The 21,428-nt window shown below is 37.2% G+C and overlaps 1 protein-coding gene across 5 annotated transcripts in view; it reads right to left on the reverse strand.

The window, feature by feature from the left end:
- Positions 1-458: 458 nt before the first annotated feature.
- PLEKHF2 (pleckstrin homology and FYVE domain containing 2) overlaps positions 459-21,428 on the reverse strand; it is a 38,370-nt gene continuing 17,400 nt past the window's right edge. For 2 of the 5 annotated variants that reach the window (XM_049853652.1, XM_049853651.1), the window contains one exon: positions 459-2,969. In XM_049853652.1, the coding sequence (XP_049709609.1) occupies positions 2,206-2,955 (750 nt within the window). In that variant the 5' untranslated portion in view covers positions 2,956-2,969 and the 3' untranslated portion in view covers positions 459-2,205. Of the gene's footprint in view, positions 2,970-3,879; positions 5,654-12,076; positions 12,096-12,209; positions 12,668-21,428 lie in introns of those variants that run through there. The other 3 variants (XM_049853654.1, XM_049853655.1, XM_049853653.1) reach the window with 3 other exon arrangements.

Here is a 21,428-nt window from a genome sequence, read left to right on the forward strand (position 1 = left end):
CCATTTTATGCCACATGACTCTATAATAAAAACTCCTGTATTAAGGTATATTCGATTTAAAATTTTTCCTTTCCATCTACAAAATCTTGTTTCCCTTACATCAAAAGTTACCGGTTTGGTTAACCAACTAGGGGTCCTGTGCAATCCAAGTAAATTGCATTCAAGAATAACACCATGAGAAAAGAGCATCAGAACCATTTCAGGTTTATATACAAAGATTCATGAACGCTTTAAAAACTACGGAAAATTTCTGGAAGAAAACGCATCTTGGAATCTAGTTGCATATAAACTCCACGAAAAGGAGGAATTTGTGTTCCTTATTCTGCCCCCAGTGCTAGAACAATGGCTGGCACAAAGCAAGCACTCACAGCAGTTGAATAAAGAGGGAAAGATGCATATCTTTATTATTTAACCAGAGGAAAAAAAATCTTCAAGTCACAATATGCAGAGAACAAAGGTAAACTGTAAATGCTTTTTATTGTAAAAACAGCGCCAAGAAAGGTGGACAATGCAAATGTTATCTTGGACCATTTCCCCTTGGTTTCTGCATTTGCTAAATTCCTCTGTACCAACAGGTCTTCATTAGCCCTTTTCAGGTTTCATGGTCCTTTCCAGACATGCTGATTGATTATAGGTATATATTGCTTAAAAATAAAAACTAGCCCTGTTGTGCTTTTCTTTCACATTTCCTACAGAGAGATCTGTATATCTCAGATACTTTCAAAATTTAACAGTAATTACTCAATCAAACCTCTCGTGACATTTGCAGAATATCCAGATTTGAAGACTTAAAGAATCTAGGATTTACAACAAGCTTTAGACTGATTTTTTGTATTTGAAAGACTATAGTTATGTGCAGCATACAAATGGAAAGTAGTGCAAAATGCATCAAGTTTTATACAATAAATATACTTTCAACCTAATGGCTGCCTCAAAAGCAAAGAGTGAAAAATTGCCACTTCTCAAAAGCAATCTAGACCGACTCAACAAAGTTCACAATTTAGAAATTGCTACTCTATTTCCACAGACTGCAAAAAGATTTCAGAAACAGATTAAACATTAAATTGTTTTACAAAAATAGAAATATTGTTTGGGACCTTAAAAACTTTATAAAATATAACACTATATTTGTAAATTCAAGATAGTTTCACACTGAAATAGGCAATACTTCCACAGATATGAAGTCTAGTCAAACTTAAGTTTCTAAGACATTTTCTCATTTTTTGAGCATTCTTACACGTTGTTTCTTTCAAATCTTTAGGCCTATCCTGTGCTCTACTGTTGGATTGTTTTTTTAAGAGTCTGTTTATTTTCAAGGGTTTTACACAAAGAGTTTCATTCTAGAAATAATGTTAAAGCAGATGAATTTATATCTAAAAATGTCTTACTGAAAAGTAGAAACTAAAGCAGTATGACATTCGGTATTATTTGATAATTTCAAATCAAATTCCTAAAAATTACAACTTATCATTAATTTAAAATATGTATTTGGCAATTATAATTTGGTACCTATAAAATGGAAAAATATAATCACAACTATTTTATGGAAAAAATATTTATTCATCTAGAATGAAGATACCTCTAAATTTAGTCATTTATAGCTGTCCAGATGAGAAGTATCTCCTAATTATACCCACTCATAAACACTCTATCATCTCAAAGAGCACCAGTACATTTTTTAAACAAACTAAAAAGTGAGGAAGATAGGGGCTATTATTATAAGGCACCATTCGGTATATGAACAAGTCAAGGTATTACCAAATCATGTATTTTTGTTACTGCTGTCTTAACCATTAGAATGGTTAAAAAAAAAAAAAAAAAGCCAATATTCTTGCTAATTAACCACATTATACTCCTTTCTTCACCGTTCTTTGCTTTTAGTTCTTCCACATGACAGAAATAAAAATAATGCAGTACATGATCTGTTAAATAACAATCGTGTCCCAACCTTCCAAGAAAATAATCTAGAAATAAACAATAAGCCAAAAATGCATCTGATGTATCTGCAATAGTCTATCCCTGTAGAAGAGTAGGGGGAGTGGGGGGACCTACTTTCTAAAGAATATATTGAGGCACCTAGGTCAAAAGTTTCTCAGGCAAATTCATGGCTACAACAAGACTGACAGGGCGATCAGAATTTTACATTTCCTCCAAAGCTGATCTCTCAGCTAGTCAACACCCAATTAAATATTTCAAAATGAGTCCTTAGTCACTGCTGTCATCATCGTCGTCATCGTCAGATACGTCATTTAAAGGAGACTTCAATGACTGGCTGTAAGAGTCCGATCTGGTAGGCTGGCACCTATCCATGTCCCCAGTAGAAAGCAGGTCATAGCAGAAGTCACAAATTCGCACAGGCTTGGAGGACTGGCTGGGAAGAAGAAATCTCTTTTCAGAGCAGGGCCCACAAACAACAAAACCACATTTGCGGCAATGGTGACGACGATTGACAGGTGTGAATTTTGCTTTCTGACAACGCATACATACAGTTGCCTCAGAGTCAGGAACCCAGACAGCAGCATGTTCGTTACTGGGTGTCTTCCCACTTTTAGAGAGTAAATCAGTAACACATTTATTTATATGATTCATCCATTCTGATTTCTCAGTGGCAGTGGCAGCATAAACTGCAAATGATTTAGTTGGTGTCTTGATAAGCCAACCATTCCTTAAGTCTCCCTCATCTTTGATAGAATCAATAGTGACATTTTCCAGGGGAATAATATGTTGTTTGTTATATTTTTTCTTCTGGATGACAATATTGCCATATACCAGAATATCATTAAATAAGAAAAACTGCCTTGCTTTGGGCTTTTTTCTGCACAACTTAGTCAACACTCCTTCTCCAATAAGAACCCGTCCAGGTATGGTTAAGGGTTGACCAGCAGCTCCAAAACAGTTTTCCACTATACTTATGCGTCTAGTATTTGCTTCACTGTTTGCCAAACGATCCACCATCTTTTGCTAATAGCCTAAGGAAAAAAGAAAGAAAGAAATCAGCACATGGAAATTATAAATTCATAAAAGTTAAGAAATTATATAGCCCAAATTTAATTAACAAGTCATTGCTTTTACACAAACGCAAAATGCTCCACTAAACATGAAATCACTGAACACATCAAAAGGGTTGACGCCTCCTGCTTTTTATAATCAAAACCACTAACCATCTCCACAAAGCACCATACTAGTTAAGTAGATATTTATTAAAGTATAAATTTCCTACAGACATAAAGGAATGATAAACAACTGAAGAATCAGTATATGTCATCTCTACAGAATTATACACAGCTCCATGAAATGTAATCTCAGTAGGATTCTGAACAACAGAGGGTCAAATATTTACTTATATAAACTAAGGAAAATAAGTACCATTTCTCCAAAAAGCTATTGCCTCAAGCTAAGGCTTTAATCCTCTCACCTGGATTACCGTAACTGTTTCCCAACACATCTCCTTGCCTTCGGTCTTGCCCCCTAAATCTTTCTTCAGACAGTCATCTCTGAAATGCAGATTTGACCCTGCAATTGCTCTAAGTGACCCCCCTTAACCTATAAATTACAGGATCTTTAGCATGGCACTGCAGGCCCTTTGCGGCCTGGTTCTTGTTTGTCTCCCAAGCCTCATCATAAGGCACTCCTCATTTCCAACTTTATGTGCTAAGAATACCCTACTACTTGTAGTCCCTTTCATCTATCCACATTGTGTCTCATCTGTTGCTTCCTTTGCTATTTATTATACCCAGCTAACTCTTACTTATTCTTCAAGACTCAGTTCAGGTTATCATACCTCCTCCAGGAAGCCTTTCTTTCTTAAACTCCCATACTAGGCTAAAAACCTTCCTCTGTGCTCTCCCTATTCCACGTATCTCCGAGCTTCACTCTTACCAGAGGATTGAAGTCTGTCTCCTCTGGGCTGCAGTAGAACCTAAAAGGCAGAGATCATCAGATATCCATCTTTGAAACAGGAACACTGTGTGGCATAGCAAAAGTGCTCAAAAATGTTGACAAGAACATTTTAACCATGTGCAGAAACAAGCAAAAAAAAAAAAAATCCAATCTAACCAACCACAGATTTAATCTCTGGATTCAATATTGACTTCCCTCAAGTCCCTGAGTTGTAGCCTATTTCAGACCTAATAACCCAACACTAAGGAGCCAAGGTGATGCAATGGTTAAGCGCTCAACTGCCAACATAAAGGCTGGGAGTTCAGACCCACCCAGCAAACTCCACAGGAGAAAGACCTGGTAACCTCCTCCTGTAAAAATCACAGCCTGAACATCTAGCTCAATTGGCATAACATAGTTTATAAAGAAAATGTTCTACACTCTACTTTGGTGAGTAGCATCTGGGGTCTGAAAAGCTTGTGAGCGGCCATCTAGGATACTCCACTGGTCTTACCCCATCTGGAGCAAGGGAGAATGAAGACAACCAAAGACACAACGGAAAGATTAGTCCAAAGGACTAATGAACCTCAAATACTACAGCCTCCATCTGACTGAGTCCAGCACAACTAGACAGTGTCCAACTACCATCACCAAATGCCCTGACCGGGATCACTTAGAGAGGGTGCTGGACAGAGCTGGAGAAACATGTAGAACAAAATTCTAACTCACGCACACACAAAAAAAGCCAGACTTACTGGTCTGACAACAGAGACTGGATAAACCCCCAGAGTACGGCCCCAGGACACCCTTTTAGCTCAGTAATGAAATCACTCCTGAGGTTCACCCTTTAGCCAAAGATTGGACAGGGCTACAAAACAAAATGAGACTAAACGGGCACACCAGCCCAGGGGCAAGGACAAGAAGGCAGGAGGGGACAGGAAAGCTGGTTATAGGGAATCCAAGGTCAAGAAGGGAAAGTGTTGACATGTCATGAACTTGGCAACCAATGTCGCAAAACAATAAGTACACTAATTGCTTAATGAGAAGCTAGTTTGTTCTATAAACCTTCATCTAAAGTACAAAAAAAAAAAAAAAAATATAGCCTAGAAAACCCTACGGGGCAGTTCTACTGTCATGAAATCAACTCAACGGCACCTAACAACAACAACAATGAACTACTACTACTGTACTACTCAACCATGTTAAAGAAGAGGAGGCTTTAAGAAGGGGGATATTTAAAGTTTAAAGATTAATAGCAAAATCAAAGTTCCAGTATTCAACTCACAAATCAATGATACAGTAACCCTTCTTGGCCTCCATCATAAAGGACACTCCAACTCTGGTTATTTCTGAATTGTCTCTACTTCCATCCTGGATCTTTATAAAGCCCTCTTGTTTTCCACAAAGGTGGGCTCTAGCAGGCCTGAAAGTAGTTCCCAAGAATGAACATGATTATGCATGGCTCCTAACTGTGATGGTTTCTCTAATTAGGGCTGATCTGCCATCAGTTAAACGTTTACTGTACTATACTCAAGTATATCACAGAAAGGGAAATAAAAACAGCTAATAAAAACTAAAAGAAGTTCAACTTCATTCTTAAGAAATGTTCATTAAAATAGTAGGGTATTTTTATCTATCAGACTAACAGCAATTTTTTAATTTCCTAAAATGCAGCACTAGTGATGGTGTAGGGAAACAGGTACTCTCATACACTGCAGGAAAGATGCGTACCCACTGATCTAAGTATTTACCCAAAAGACGTTTCATACAAGTGCACAAATATATGTACAAGGATATTCAATACTGCATCGTCTGTAACTGAAAAAAAAAAAAAAAAAAAAGACTCCAAATGTCCATCTAGATGGACTGGTTAAATCAATTATGATACACCCACAATATTACGCTAGGGATCTGCTAAGAATGAGATAGATCTAAATATAGTAATATGGGGAAATGCTCAAAATATTTAAATGAGGAAGAGCTGAACATCACGATGCCATTTTTGTTTCAAAATATACACCATACTTAATCAAATCTAAGATGCTACAGATTTTAAGACACACCTCATTTTATGTGCCACAGAGAAAGAAAAAAATGCTATCAATTAAACAATAGCATACCCTTGATTATAAAACACTCCAATTTCAGAGACATAAAACATAGGGGAAAAAAATCACCTTTAGAATCACTGAAATATGGTATAAAAGCATAATCACAGACACTTGTAAAAACTTTTTTAAATGTACACATTGAGAAAAGAAATTCAGAAAACTATATACCATACCATCAACAGTGGTTGATGGTATGGTATATAGTTTTCTAAATGTATTATGGTATATAGTATATTTATCTCTGGGAAGTGGGAGTAGGGATGATTTTTCATATTTTACATTATATTCAAACTTTCAACAAGTATATATTTTATCAGGCACTGATATAGGTGCAAGAAAAATAATAAGCAACACAGGCAAAGTCCTTGCTCTTCAAAGCTTACAACCTAGTTGGGGAGAGAGAGGGAAAACAGAAAACGAAATCAACCAGGTAGTAATGAAAGCAGATTAAAAAAAAAAAAAAAAGTCATTTAAACAAGATCAACTGAGTTACTCAGACTAGATGGTCAGGAAATGCCTTCCTAAAGTGAGTGGTGTCATTTCACTGACAAGAAGAACTAGACCAGCAAAGACTTGAGGATGGAGAACAGGGGAGAATATACCAAACAAAAGGAGTAACTGCAAAGGCCCTAGGGCAAGAAAGAACTTGGTACTTCTAGATAACTCAAAGTATGTATTTATCCCCATCTGAATAAACTGATCCTACTCATTTGGACATACAGTTATTAATCAGCTCATATACAATGCAAACGAATTTCCTATTATTGCTACTACTGGAATTAATACCACCATATATATGTAAAGCGCCTTTCCCGTTTATTAACTTCCAATTTTAACTGACTCAACCTTCTGTGAAGTAACTTGAGAAGTTTTTACCATTGCCCAAATATGAATCTAGTAAATGTATGCTGAAGGAGAAACTAGGGGACAGAAAGATTCAATAATGTGAGAGGCAAAACTTGGCCTGCAATTTACTCACTGGGAGTCTGTTCCAGACACTGTACTGAGAACTTTGTACGCATTATGCTCACAGCAACTTACGATACATGCACTATTAGCTCCATTTTACAGATGAGTAAACAGACACAAAGAGGGTAAGTAACTTGCCCAAGGCTATCTCAGAGATGGTAGTAGAGCTGGGACTCAAATCTGTGATTTCTCTGCGCTGTTACTACTATAATACTGTACTCTAACTATACATTAAAAAAAATACATTATGGAACTCTAATTGTTCCTTAAGACTACATTGACTCTACAAAGAACTGTAAGAAAGCTATTACTTGGAACTTCTGAACCTCTACTGCAAACCCCGAAAATACTGAAGATAGATAAGGTAATATTAACTTGAGCAAATCACTTGAAAGGGAAATCATGATTTACCCAGCCATTCTCCTAATAATTATGTTTCAGTATTCAAATTTTACAATATAATGAGTCTGAATCTTTGCTCATAAATCTTCCCGCTTGAAAATTATGCAAATTAAGAGGTCTGGGGCATTATTAATAGGTATTTGGCTAGAGCAATACCTTTCAAAGTTGACCCACATAAATACATTTCTGCACAAAACGATTGATGTAACTGGGTGTCACTGAGCGGTACATGGGAAAAATCTTGACTTTGCAATTGTTGTATTATATATATATGTTACAACAATAAAAATATTTAAGAAAAGAAATACATTTCATACTGCAAGATTATAAACACACACTCATACAATTCAACTCTAAACAATGATTCAATTCTTTTCATTTTAATTTTGGTTATAGTGCACTCACAAATGATTTTGCTAATGGGTTGTAACCTGTATTTGAAAAACAATGGGCTCATACAGCTTCCCAACAGAGGTGCCATGGTCCAGGAGTGCCCAGATGTTGATCCCCTCAGCCCTGCGGGACTCCACTGGGAAGCTCCACTGGGAAGCCTGGGGCAGCTAGAGTCCCTGGGCTAGTAGTCTTTGGCCTTAAGCAGCCTCTCCCATTACCCCTTGTTGATCCTAAAATATTTTCTGTTTGTGTGTCAGACATGCCAATGATGGGAGGCACTGGACTAGAAAACCCAGACATGCACAAATCCTGCCCTACACATAACACAAACAAAAGAGGGGAGGGGTGAAGATAAGCACGGAGTAGGAGAGGGCTGGGGAAGTTATCAAAACGGAAATCAAAGCACCAGTTTTAGCTAGGTGACTGATAAGATACCCCCAAAGCAAGGTTCTTTGGTAAACTGGATTACAACAGTGCCCTTTGGCTCTGGGTCTGAGGGGTGGGGATGGAGGGAGCTCTCTCTTCCCACAAAGCCCAAATCCAAACTTACCACCAGCACCCTGAGGTGCCCAAAGCAATAAGAACTCTCGAAAACTTTTTGTGAAAGGATTAGAAAAACGGTTACTAGGCCTCACCAAGAATTGAGTCCTTTGGTTAGCTTATTCATTAAAGGGCCGGGAAAGAAGGAAATGACAAAACATGGTCCAATTAGACTACTATTTACTTTTCTTGGGAAGGAATATCTGTGAATATAAGAACAACTAAGAGGAAAGTTTTCCACCTCCTGGCAGAGATGACTTTTTTTAGGACCAATTCCAAGAAGTAAAATTACTGGGTCAAAAGCATGAATGTTTAAGGCTCTTGCTACCTTTTACAAAATTTCTATTCTGAAAGGTGACACTAATTTACCAAGCACCTATCCCATCTTGCCCCACATTTAGTCCCACATTAAATTTTTCTTTAAAAATTTCAGCAAACAGGATAAACAAAAACCACCACCTCATTTTATTCATTTCTTTCACTTATCTTCTTATTCATTTTGTTTGTTCATTCAACAAATATGTATTGAGCACTTACTAGATGCCAGGTAGTATTCTTTTCCTCTCAGCTTAAAGTCTAGTGGAGGAAAAAGGTAATAAGTAAACAAATAGGTTAATTATAAAAGATAACTTAGTATGACAGAAATAAGCAGGACACCAAGAAATGGGGAAATTCCTTTAGACTGAGTAGTTCAAAAAAAGGTCTCACGGAGGTGCTGTCATAAACTTGGTCTTAAAGAATGAGCAGGAGACAGCCATGCAAAGGAACTAATACTACCGGCAAATACCCTGAAACACGAAAGAACATTACTCTTAATGACTTATTTCATAGCTACCTAATGAGGCTGACCAGGTTCTAATGTGTTTACTACCCATTTGAACTTCTAATTCTAAGCCCAAATATTTAGGAGTCAGTAATCTGTATGAATGTTTTCTATACAAGGGTTATCAATACATTTATTTCTTTGATTTCCTTCAACTATGAATCCATAATTTTGTTTACGTGTTTGACATTAAGGGCAGTTTTATTTAAGGAACTATAGTTAAACTTAGAGATCTTTTCCTCTGTGATTTTCCTACACTGTTTCTAAGCTTTCCTATCCAGATTATCAGACGAACCTTTTTATTATCTATGTTTCATGATACAAACTTTACACTTAATTATTTCATCCACCTGAAATTTATTCTGGCATAGGTTTAAAATTTTTTCTTTACAAATATTTCCATTCTAAAAGAGTTAATTACTCCATAATCACCAAACGCCATGTGACCTCCCATAAGACGACTTAATATCTGGGGCCTCAATCTCCTCACATGTAAATGGAGATAATAACAATAGCAGCTACAAATCGAGGAGGTAAAGAAGATAATACGTATCAAATGTCCTGCAAGTAGTCAACAAGTGGCAGCTCTTATTAATGGTATTAATTATCTAATCTACTGATTCACAAAACTCTATCATATTAAATTTTTACATACTCCAAGATCGATTCTGGGCTGTCTGATCTAATCCATTTATCTGTTTTATAATTTAGGGTCATTACCATGCATCTGGTAGGACTAGACTATCCTCCGTTACTTAACTTTCACAAAAATGTTTTGCTTAATCTCTCCTGTTTATTTCTCCAAATGAGCTCTTTTTAGAATAGTAGTTCTTAACCTTAGCTTCATACTGGAATCACCTTGTATATATTGTTCATTTCATGACTATGTAATTTACAAAAATAAAAATAAGGGGTAAGTAAAAAAAATAACAACTTCAAGGGAAATGTTTATACCTGAAAAATGCTGAATTGGCATATATATATATATATATATATATATACACACACACAATAAAAAGAAAAATTTTCATAAAATTTAAACAGTAAATTTCTTATTTTATATTTCTCTGGTACTGAAGGTATGTATATTCAAAACAGGCAACAACCTTTGAATGCAACTAATTGCTCATGAGCTGTCATGCATGACCCTATAATATTTCCATTTTTGTCTTTAGGAACATTGCTCACTCATTAATTCTTGAGTCTGAAGAAAATGAGATGCTGGTTTTTAATTTACCACAATCTCAGGTTTCTTTTGTGTGATCGAATTCATCATCATCACTAGTTGTAGTGTTGCTGTTTCTTTGCATTCGTTTTTTGATCCGTCTAATAGTTCTGAAATGTCTTCCTCTTTGCCATCAAAGATGGAAAATGAAAAAATATGAATTCTTAAACGTGTTAAATGAAAGCTTAAAACAAACAAAAAGACTAAAAAGGATATCTCTAAACTGCTTGTGTATCTTCTTGAAAGATGATGCAGTAATGACGATTTATCTGACCACTGGATCATCCTTCTAGACGATTCCATGATTCCATTTTGGCATAGCTGGAGAAAATTTACAAGTAGTGATTAAATAATTCCTAGGATAATGAAACGGTAAAATGGAAAAATGTTTCAAGATATAGGAAAAGCAAGGTCACTAAGATCTCGTAATGTCTCTTAGATTTATAAGTGTGAGGAACCTATATGGTAACTGCGAGCTGGAGTGAGTTTTAGTCTTTCTCTTTTTTTTAAATAAGTAAAACTTTTTGTTCTATGAAGACCTCTAATGAAGAACAAGAGTTACATAATACCACCACAAATAATTAGAACCTACATGTATCTTTTATAAAGCCAGCTTTATACACCAGTTAAAAACATTAAGCCATCAAAGATCTCAAGTCCTCTCCTCCTCAACTGCAGGCAAGAACCGCACTGGAATTGTATAAGCTCCACCCTTGTCCTTTGGTAGCATCTTGTTTCTAAAGTAATAAGCCTTTTGTGGGGGGTGTCTACCACCTGTTAAAAATGTAATACTAGAAGAGAAAAAACAAAACAAAAAACCGCTTTTAAAAAAGACACAGAACACAATTTACAATTGAAAAGAGAGACCAACTGTCACAGAATACTATGGCCTACTTCTTCCTGCTGAAAATCAATACTTCTTATCTCATTCTTACAGGTGAGTATAAAACGAAAAATCACCTTATTTATCTCTTACATAGACACATGATATCTAGTATCAGTCAGCTTCAGTATTCCACTGTGCACTATAGTGGAAAAACCAATGAACTATAAACCAGGAGATCTGGACACTAATCTCTACTCAGACACTAAATGAGAGATTCCACACAAATCACTTAACTGCTCTTAAAGAGAAAAAGAAAACCCGGAACAAAATAATCTGTAATGTCCTTTCCATCTTGAAAATAATGAGTCTTCGACAGCAGACAGGTCATATTATATTTCTGCTTTACTTCAAGTCTCACTTGCCTACAAATTAATTTTTAATCGAACTTTCTGATAATGTCTTAGTATCAATCAATATTTAGTGTTACTACTGAATTAGGACTTTACAGAAAATGTGAAAGGAAAGGGAAGAGACAAACAAGAAAGTGAGGAAAGAGGTAATCATGCTGTGTATGTAAAAACAACTAAGTCATAGTTGGAGATTTTAGAAAATTAATTTGAAAGAACAGAATAGCCACAAGGGCAGTTACAAAAGGTCTTTAGAAAGGCTGAATAGGAAGGAAGACTATGGACTTCAAATTCTAATCCAGTCCTCTAGTCTTTAGCATTTAAACCATCCTACACACGTCAAGATTAATATCCTTGAACAGGAGCTATGATCAGGTACCCCCTATTCAAAAACCAGAAGTTCCCTGGCCAACAAGATTAAGTCCAAAATCCTTTAATGTGGTATTCAAAGCCCTTCACGGTCAAGCCCCAGCATGTCCCAGTCTATCTTTCCAGTTTTACCTCTTTCCACACGTTCCTTCTGTAACAGTCAAACCAGCTATTGCCAGAATATGTTCTAGGCTTCCTTCCCCGCCCCTGAGCTCAACATCCCCTTCCCCCTCCCCCTTGCTTCTTCTCTTTGCTGAAATCATACCAGTCCTTCAAGATGCAGTTCGACAGCTTCAAAGTCAGATCTGTGTTTCTCCTTGCACTTACATCCTGTTATGTTTTACGGTTATTTGCATACCTGTTTATTTCCGGTTATTTGCATACCTGTTTATTTCTGACAGACCTGGAAGTTCCTGACGACAAGATTATTTTCTGCAATTTTGTATTCCCAACAGCTTCTACATGAGTGCTTGCATACACATGCCATCAAAGTGGACTGAGCTGAATATGATCACCAGTTAATGTGGGAGCAGCTTCTCGACTTGGAATTTGATGAAAATCAAAGACTTCATTTTTGACAGCTGTATTAATTTTCACAGAAAACAGGAACTACACCCTACACGTTAACTACCGATTGCTTCATAGACCCACAGACCTTAAATTTATAGGCAAATGTCCTAGTTTATTTAACTATAGTATCTAATTATGAATTCTAAGTATTGAGCACGGCACATCCTGTTTTTGAAAAAAAAAAAAAACCTCAATCTCATGATGATATATAAAAATGATTTCTTCTTCTCTTGCCAAAAAGCACAGCTGTTTAGTTAGCAAATAAAAAAACGATGATGCAGGCATATTTTTACCATCAATAAAATTCAGATAAAAAGCTGCATCAACTCAAAAAGTATTTGTGCAGGGCAGCTGTACAGTACTAACGGGGTAAAGAAAGCACTGTGTAACATTTAAAAAATAAGTCCGTAAAGCTCAACTAAAATACCACGGTGGAAAGGGTTATCCCATCACATCCCTAACAAATTTTCTTTAGTATTATTCAAAACAGTTACAATCTGCTCACGACATTTAAGTCTTTATGCTTTGTGGTACAGGTAAAAAAAAGAATGAACCAGAGTCTGAAAATTAAGATGTGTACCATACACATCTTTACACATACACAGTTTTAATACAAAGCAGAATGGAATATGTGCCATAATAAAAATATTAACAAGGTGGAAAGAGAGGAAAAAAGGAAGAGTGAGGGCATGGTACTGAGAACGCAGCACTTGGAATACCTGAACCACTCTGTGAATAAGAACTTAAAAGGAAAAAATGGTAAATAAAGGCACAAAGCTTTGCAAGTAAATGTAGGAAAAGTCACATGGTACAGCTGTAGCAGAGGCTGTAGGGAGTTATTTATGGGAGAAGAGGGGGAGGGAAAAATAAGAGATCTTATTGATAACTGAACCTCCTTCTGAAGTTTCTGGAAAGAGTGGCCTGATTTGATCTGGATTTTTCTAAGATAACTGTGGGAACAGTAAGAGTTAAACTGGAGTAGGGAAAGACTGAAAACAGGACACCAGTTGAAAAGTTACTGCAAAAGTAGAGGGGAAAGTTGATGAGAATCTGAAGCCTGCAACAGGAACAGAAAGGGCAGATTCAGGTTTGCCGTGACTAACTGGATGTGGAAAAGTAAAGGCTGAAATTAAATTCCCAGAAATTAAATTCTAACTAATATGGATACCAGTATAGTCATTAATAATTTTCAATGAATTTCAAGAAGCCAAATATTTACTGACAACCTGCTCTGAGCAAAGCAGTATTAAAAGATATTAAGATACTCAGAATTAACAATCCTCATGGAAGAAAAAGACTGCTTTATTCTTCAAGCTTATACACACAAACCAAAAACACCCAAACCCACTGCTGTCAAGTAGATTCCAACTCATAGCGACCCTACAGAACAGAGTAGAACTGCCCCCGTGAGGTTTCCAAGGAGCAGCTCATGGGTCCAAACTACCGACCTTTCAATTAGCAGCCAAACGCTTAACCGCTGCACCACCAGGGCTCCTTATATGCACAAGTATATATATTTATTATATATTAGGGTATGTTTCTATAGGAAAGAGGAAGTTGGGAATAATTGACAACGAAAAAAATAACAAGAAATGGTTTTGGTAACTCATGCGGTAAGCTATGAACTGAGAAACATGATTAACTCAAATCTGTGCAACCCAGCTCTAAAATAGCAGAGGGGAAACAAACCAAAATTATTTTTTATTTTAAGTGATGAAGATTCCAGGATCAAAGAGTTGAGTTGGTGACATCTGACCAGAAATTCGAGTTGAGCCTTTAAGCAAAAGTACTAGCAGGTCAAACTATTTGAGGGGGGTGGGGGCCGAGGAAAGAAGAGGGGAATGGTAATGTAGAAACATATTCCAGAGGAAACAGCTGAGCCCAAGCTGGAGGAGGCAGGGCCAGGAGAAGGTACAGTGGTGAACAGAAGTCCAGTAAAATAAGGAGGAGCCATGCTGCAAAGGGAAAAAGCATCAGACTGAAGAGTTTAGTTTTTATTATGTAGGCAAAGGGAAGACAAAAGTTTTTAAACAGGAAAATACAAAGGATGCGTTGGAGAGAACATGAAGAAGCAAGATTAAAGGCAAAGAAACCAGCAAGATGAGTACTCCAATAATCTCTATGGGAAAGGTAACAAAAGCTGAACCATACTAACTGGTAGCAGAAATGAAAGGGGAGGATGGAAGAGAAAGATTACTGAGGTACAACAGATAGAATTTAGGACCTAACTGAATATGCAGATGAAAAGTGAGTGTTAAACGACTTTAAGCATAAGCCACTGGGAAGATGCTAGTTTTGCTTTGGGAGGGAGAAGAAATCAGTTTGGAATATGTTTATCTCGGATAAAAGACAAACGTCTCTCAAGAGAAATGCCAGGGTGAGCAGGGAGCTCCAAGGCAGAGAGATTTGGTAGTCACCCACATAGAGATGCTGTTTGACGCTACGGTAAAGAAAAAGGGGCTAAACTTAAGTTTAGTGTATATAAGGAGCCCTGGTGGTGCGCTGGTTAAGCGTTTGGTTGCTAATCGAAAGGTAGGCAGTTTGAATCCATCAGCTGCTCCTTACCAAGAGGCGACACAAGAGCAAGCAAAGAGGAGAGGCAAGGGAGCACAAGGCATCTTTTCAACATGCTTTCCACGTTCCATAAATATCTAAGACTAAATAACCTGCCAAAAGGTCACAAATAATAAGCAGTGGAACAAGAAATCAAGGACTAATGGTTACATATAACAATAAAATATTTTAGGAAGCACTGGCCTTTGACCCTCAGGCATTTTCATTCATAAGAATCTATGCTGGAGAAATAAACGCAGGAGCGAAAGTGAATGCTGCATATAAAAAGCTATTTCCTTGGCATTGACTCTAATGGTGAAAAACAAAACCTAAATTCCTAGCCAAAGAAGAATGGTTAAATATACCATGAAAAAGTCAAATATCATAAAAGAAAATATTTTACTACATAAAACTTTTAAACTTCAACATTAGGAAGAAAAAAAAATAAAAACATGCACAATATATGAAGGGCCAACATTCTTCAAATATAAAATGTTCCTGCAAATCAATAAGAAAAAAGGAAAACATCCCAAAAGAAAAATGGGTAAGACATAAATGGCAATTTCCAAAAGCACAAATAAAAATGACTAGTAAAACCCTGGTGGCGTAGTGGTTAAGTGTTACAGCTGCTAACCAAAGGGTCGGCAGTTTGAATCCGCCAGGCGCTCCTTGGAAACTCTATGGGGCAGTCCTACTCTGTCCTATAGGGTCGCTATGAGTCGGAATCGACTCAACGGCACGGGATTTTTTTTTGTAAATACAAAAATGTTGGAGGTTATTCACCTCTCTAAGATGTAGGGGAAAAGTAACTCACATTCTAGAGAGTATACACTGGAACAACTTTTCTAAATACCATTTTGGCAACATAACTGCTTTAGAGAGTTCATACAAGAACTCTACAGTATTTCTAAAAAGATATACAAAAATAATTAGACTAGTATACAAAGTTACTCACAGAAAGAAGTTCACTGCAGCTGTCTATATTACTGAAAACAACCAGAAACAATCTAAACGTCCCAAAACAGAGACTGGTTAAATAAATTATAGTATATCCATACAACGGATTTCTAGACTGCTTTTGAGAGAACACAGATTAATATTTAACATGGGAAATTGTTAAATAAGACATTTTATAATAAAGGATTCCAAACAGCACCTATAATTAGTTTTTTTTTTTTTTTAAATCTGGGAAGTTTGCAATGACTTTAACACACCAAAAATTTAATATCATCTCTGAGTGCTAGGGAGGTAATATTTTGATACTGCCTAATTAAACCCTGGTGGCGTAGTGGTTAAGTGCTACAGCTGCTAACCAGAAGGTCAGCAGTTCGAATCCACCAGGCACTCCTCTGAAACTCTATGGGGCAATTCTACTCTGTCCGATAGGGTCGCTATGAGTCGGAATCAACTCGACGGCAGTGGGTTTAATTATAATTAACACAAAGAAAAAAATATTTTTAATTTAGGAACAAAACACAAAGAAGAATATGTAGAAAAATATAAGCATAAAAAGCAAAATATAAAATTATATGTACAGTTAATAAAATATGTACAAAGAATACACAAAGCTTTTTGGTTTATTTCCCCAAATATCATTTAAATAAAACAAGTATAAAGAATTAAGGATAGTTTCACCTCTGAAAACAGGAAGGAAAAAAAGATGAAAAAATTGATGCAAAGAAGAAAATAGAAAATTTACATCATAAAACTTTAATTATTTTTGAAGGAAGCAAAGTCATCTGTTAAAAGTGAAGTGTTTCAAGACTGGCATTGGTGACCTGAGCAGAATAAAAAAGCGATAGAGAAAATGAGTCAACTTTGGGATGAGAAAAGGATTAGAAAGAAACTAGTACACAGGAAAACAAATAGGTAACAGTTACCATGCTGTGATTTTTTTGGGGGGTGGGGGGGTGGGAGAACTGTAATTAAGTAGGGACCAAAGCAGAAAAAGCAAACAGTGATGGTATTTATAAGTTGATAACTGACCAGTTATATACAGAAAAGGTCAAGGAAAGAAGGGTCTATGTGGTGCTAGTGAGTTCACAATTAGAATATGAACTACCAGGTTGAGTTGGATAAAGAAGGAAGATGACAAATTGCCTGGAAGGCACCAGAGGTAACAATGAGGGCAAGAAGCCGGTTCATCAGGTATGATGCAAGAGAAACAGAAAGACAGGTCTTTGAATCACCATCTCTGACCACAGAGTTTTAGACTTAAGGTAGAGTAGTTCTGCATGATGACAAGGTTAGTAACACAGTTGTACATGTAGGCTGTTGATGCAGAGTAGAGGCGAAGGCCACTGGAGTTGGTGAACTACATCCCAACATGGCCTTTCTGGCCTGAAATGACTGTTACTTAACCTCTAAGCATTTCGCTTTTCTCAGCTGTAAATACATCTTTTCTAAACTGACAGGAGTTTAGCTGGCATTTAAACTCTCAGCACTTTATTAAACAACAAAATGAAGAGGATAAGGAGGTGGAAAATTGAATTAAATCGATGGTTCGTAACCCTGACTGTACATCAGAATCACAGGTGCGAAAAAAATAAACACAAAACAACATATGCCCCAGCCCCAAAACCAGTACTTCCAATTATTTGTTCTAGAGTGGTGTCCAGACACGAATATTTTTTAAAAAGCTCCTCAGGAAATTCTAATGAGCAGCCAAGGTTGAAACTGAACTAGGTGTTTCTAAAGTCACTTTCCTTTTAAGATTCTATGATTTGAACAAAGTAGGAGGCCTTACACTGCTTGATCTCAGAACTTAGAACTTACTATACAGGCACGATAATGAAAACAGGTCGGTACTGGTACAATGACAGACATACATATCAAAGGAACAGAATTAAGAACTCAGTAGTAAATCCACCAAGCTATGGACAGCTTACCTTCAACAAAAGGTTGAAATCCATTCAAAGGGGAAGAGGCAGTCTCTTTAACAAATAGTGCTGAAAAAACTGGATACCATTTGCATAAAAATGAAACAGGATCCATACCTCACACCATACACAAAAACTAACTCACAACAAATCTAAGATCTAAATGTTCAAGCCAAAACTACAAAGTTCCTGGAAGATAACATAGGCACAAAGCTAGGGGTCCTAATTTATGGCATAAATACACTATCAAACATAACTAAAAATGCACAAACAACAAATGATAAACTGGATAACTGGGACCTCCTAAAAATTAAATATTTATGCTCATCCAAAGACTTGACCAAAAGAGTAAAAAGAGAACTTACAGGAAAAAAAAATTTTTTTGGCCAATGATTTATCTGACAAGGATCTAATCTCTAAAACATACAGAAAATTTCAATACCTCAACAACAAATAATCCAGTCAAAAAATGGGCAAAGGACATGAAAAGACACTTCACCAAAGAAGACATTCAGGCAGCTAACAAACACATGAAGAGATGCTCAAGGTCATCAGCCACCTGTTACCATCCAGTCGATTCCAACTCATAGAGATCCTACAGGACACAGCAGAACTGCCCCACAGGGTTTCTAAGGAGCGCCTGATAGATTCAAACCGCTGATCTTTTGGTTAGCAGACATAGCTCTTAACCTCTAAGCCACCAGGGTTTCCATTAGCCACTGTTGTTGTTGTTAGATGCCATTGAGTTGGTTCCAACTTACAGTGACCCTATAGGACAGAGCAGAACTGCCCCATAGGATTTCCAAGGAGCAGCTGGTGGATTTGAACTGCCGACAGTTTGGTTAGCAGCCAAGCTATTAACCATTACACCACCACGGCTCCCATTAACCATTAAAAAAAAACCCAGTGCCGTCAAGTAGAGAGATGCAAATCAAAACTACAAGGAGATACCATCTCACTCCAGCAAAAATGGCACTGCCAAAAAAACACAAAACAAGTGCTGGCAAGGTTGTGGGGAGATTGGAACTCTTATACACCACTGGTGGGATTGTAAAATGGTACAATCACTATGGAAAATAGTATGGCACTTCCTCAAAAAGCTAGAAATAGAAATATCATATGATCCAGCAATCCCACTCCTACGTATATATCCTAGAGAAACAACAGCAGTGACATATATGGACATATACACACCCGTGTTCACTGCAGCATTATTCACAACAGCAAAAAGATGGCAACAACCTAAATGTCCATTAAGGGATGAATGGATAAACAAAATGTGGTACATACATGCAATGGTAAGGAACAATGAGTCCGCAAAACATAACATGGATGAACTGGAGGACATTATGCTGAGTGAAATAAGTTAATCACAAAAGGACAAATATTCTACGATATGATTTTTATAAAAAGTCAAGAATAGGCATATATACAGAAAGCACTGTTCTTTGATGGTTACCAGGGATGGGAGGAGGAGATAGGGAAGGAGGGAGGATCATAGGCAGGTGTTAATTCTGGTGAAGAGAAAGGCAATATACAGTATGGGGGAAGTCAGCACAGTGTGACCAAGGTAAAAGAAGACACTAAGAGTTATTCGAGAATAAAGCACAACTACAATAAATGCTATAACTGTGTAATTCTGCAACAACAGTAATAACCGAAAATTTGTGAGTGGTTACACAGGTACATATGCATACTATATAGGTGTGGGAGGGTGTATGGGAGTACATATGTGTATACGTAGGTATAGTTGTAAGCATTTGTGTGTGTGTATACATCTATACACACCTATATGTGTATGTGTATGTATATGTTACATATATAGTCACACTTATAATAGAGCACAGAAACCAAAAAACCTGTTGCTGTGGAGTCAATTCTGGCTCATAACAACCCTACAGGACAGAGTAAAACTGCCTCATAGAGCTTCCAGGGCTATAAATCTTTATGCAAGCAGATTGCCGTATCTTTCTCCCACAGAGCAGCTGGTAGGTTCCAACCGCCAACCTTTTGGTTAGCAGCTGAGTGCTTAACCACTGCACCACCAGGGGTTCATAACAGGGCACACAATTACGGAAACTTCCTAGACATATCCAAACACCTTGTGGGACTGAGTTACTGGGCTTGAAGGCTCAGGACCATAGTCTCAGGGGATATCTAGATTAATTGGCTTAAATAGTTCATAAAGATAATGTTTTACAGCCTAGTTTGGTGGGTAGTGTCTGGGGTCTTAAAAGCTTGCAGGTGGGCATCTAAGATACAACTATTGGTCTCCTCCCATCTGGAGCAAAGAAAAGTGAAAGAAACCAAAGGCTCAAGGAAGCGATTAGTCCACAGGACTAATGTCCCACATGAACCACAGCCTCCTCTAGGCTGAGACCAGAACTAAATGATGCCCAGCTACCACTACTGAAAGCTCTGACCAGGGACACAAGAGAAGGTCCTGGGTAGAATGGGATAAAAATGTAGAGCAAAACTCAGATTCATAAAAAAAAACAGACTTACTCAACTGATACCCCCAAGACGATCACCCTAATACATGCTTTTAACCTGGAACTGAAGTGACTCTTGAAGGTCACCTTTCAGCCAAATAACTAATTGGCCAATAAAATAAACAGTAACACTCGATCAAACAAGCAACATTTGTCCAAAGGCAAAGATGAGAAGGTAAAGATGCGCAGAGAAACTGGACAGATGGAAATGGGGAAAGCAGGGTGGAAACAGGGAGAACGCTGACACATAGCAGGATAGCAACCAATGTCATGAAACAATCTGTGTATGAATTGTTGAACAGGAAACTAATTTGCTATGTAAACTTTCACTTAAACACAATAAAATGTCCAAAAAAAAAGATTCTATGATTTTATATAATTACTTGCCACTCTGTTAATATGTTGAAATGATACCGAACATCATGCCCAAGGCACTTCCACAAAGGTCTTAGTGCACCCTCACAATGTGAGGCAATACAGTGAAACCTGTGAGAGGCAAAGTTTCACAAGATTGCCTTGTCTTTGTCGGCTCTCACAAGTTTTCTGCCTTTGACAGGATGCAGTCTTACTACTTTTCTATCGCTTGTTTTAGCAGAAAATATTTTAGTTTTCCTTCTCTGACAGGTTTCTGTCTTACAGAGGTTCTGGCTTTCACAGGTTTTACTGTATTTTTGTGTCCATTTCACAAATGAGTCCGGTGACGCTTAGAGAAGTGAAGTGACTTGTTCAAGGGCCACAAAATGGTAAGGAGCAGAGTCAACATTCAAGGTTTGTTATTGTTGTTCAAGTCCATCCTACGTGCAACCTGCTTTCTTTATAGTACATTCGCAGGGAACTACCTGAACGCCTTCAACCCTCTTCATAGGACCTCCCCGAATTTAGCACACTAGTTTGGGGTTTACAGGTTGACTAGGGAGAAAGTTATTTTGGGTGGGAAGCATGGAATTAACCCCAAAGTCTACAGTAACAGAACACCTTCTCCTCAAGAGG

Source organism: Elephas maximus, chromosome 15 (assembly GCF_024166365.1).
Source record: "Elephas maximus indicus isolate mEleMax1 chromosome 15, mEleMax1 primary haplotype, whole genome shotgun sequence".
Classification (NCBI taxonomy): domain Eukaryota; kingdom Metazoa; phylum Chordata; class Mammalia; order Proboscidea; family Elephantidae; genus Elephas; species Elephas maximus.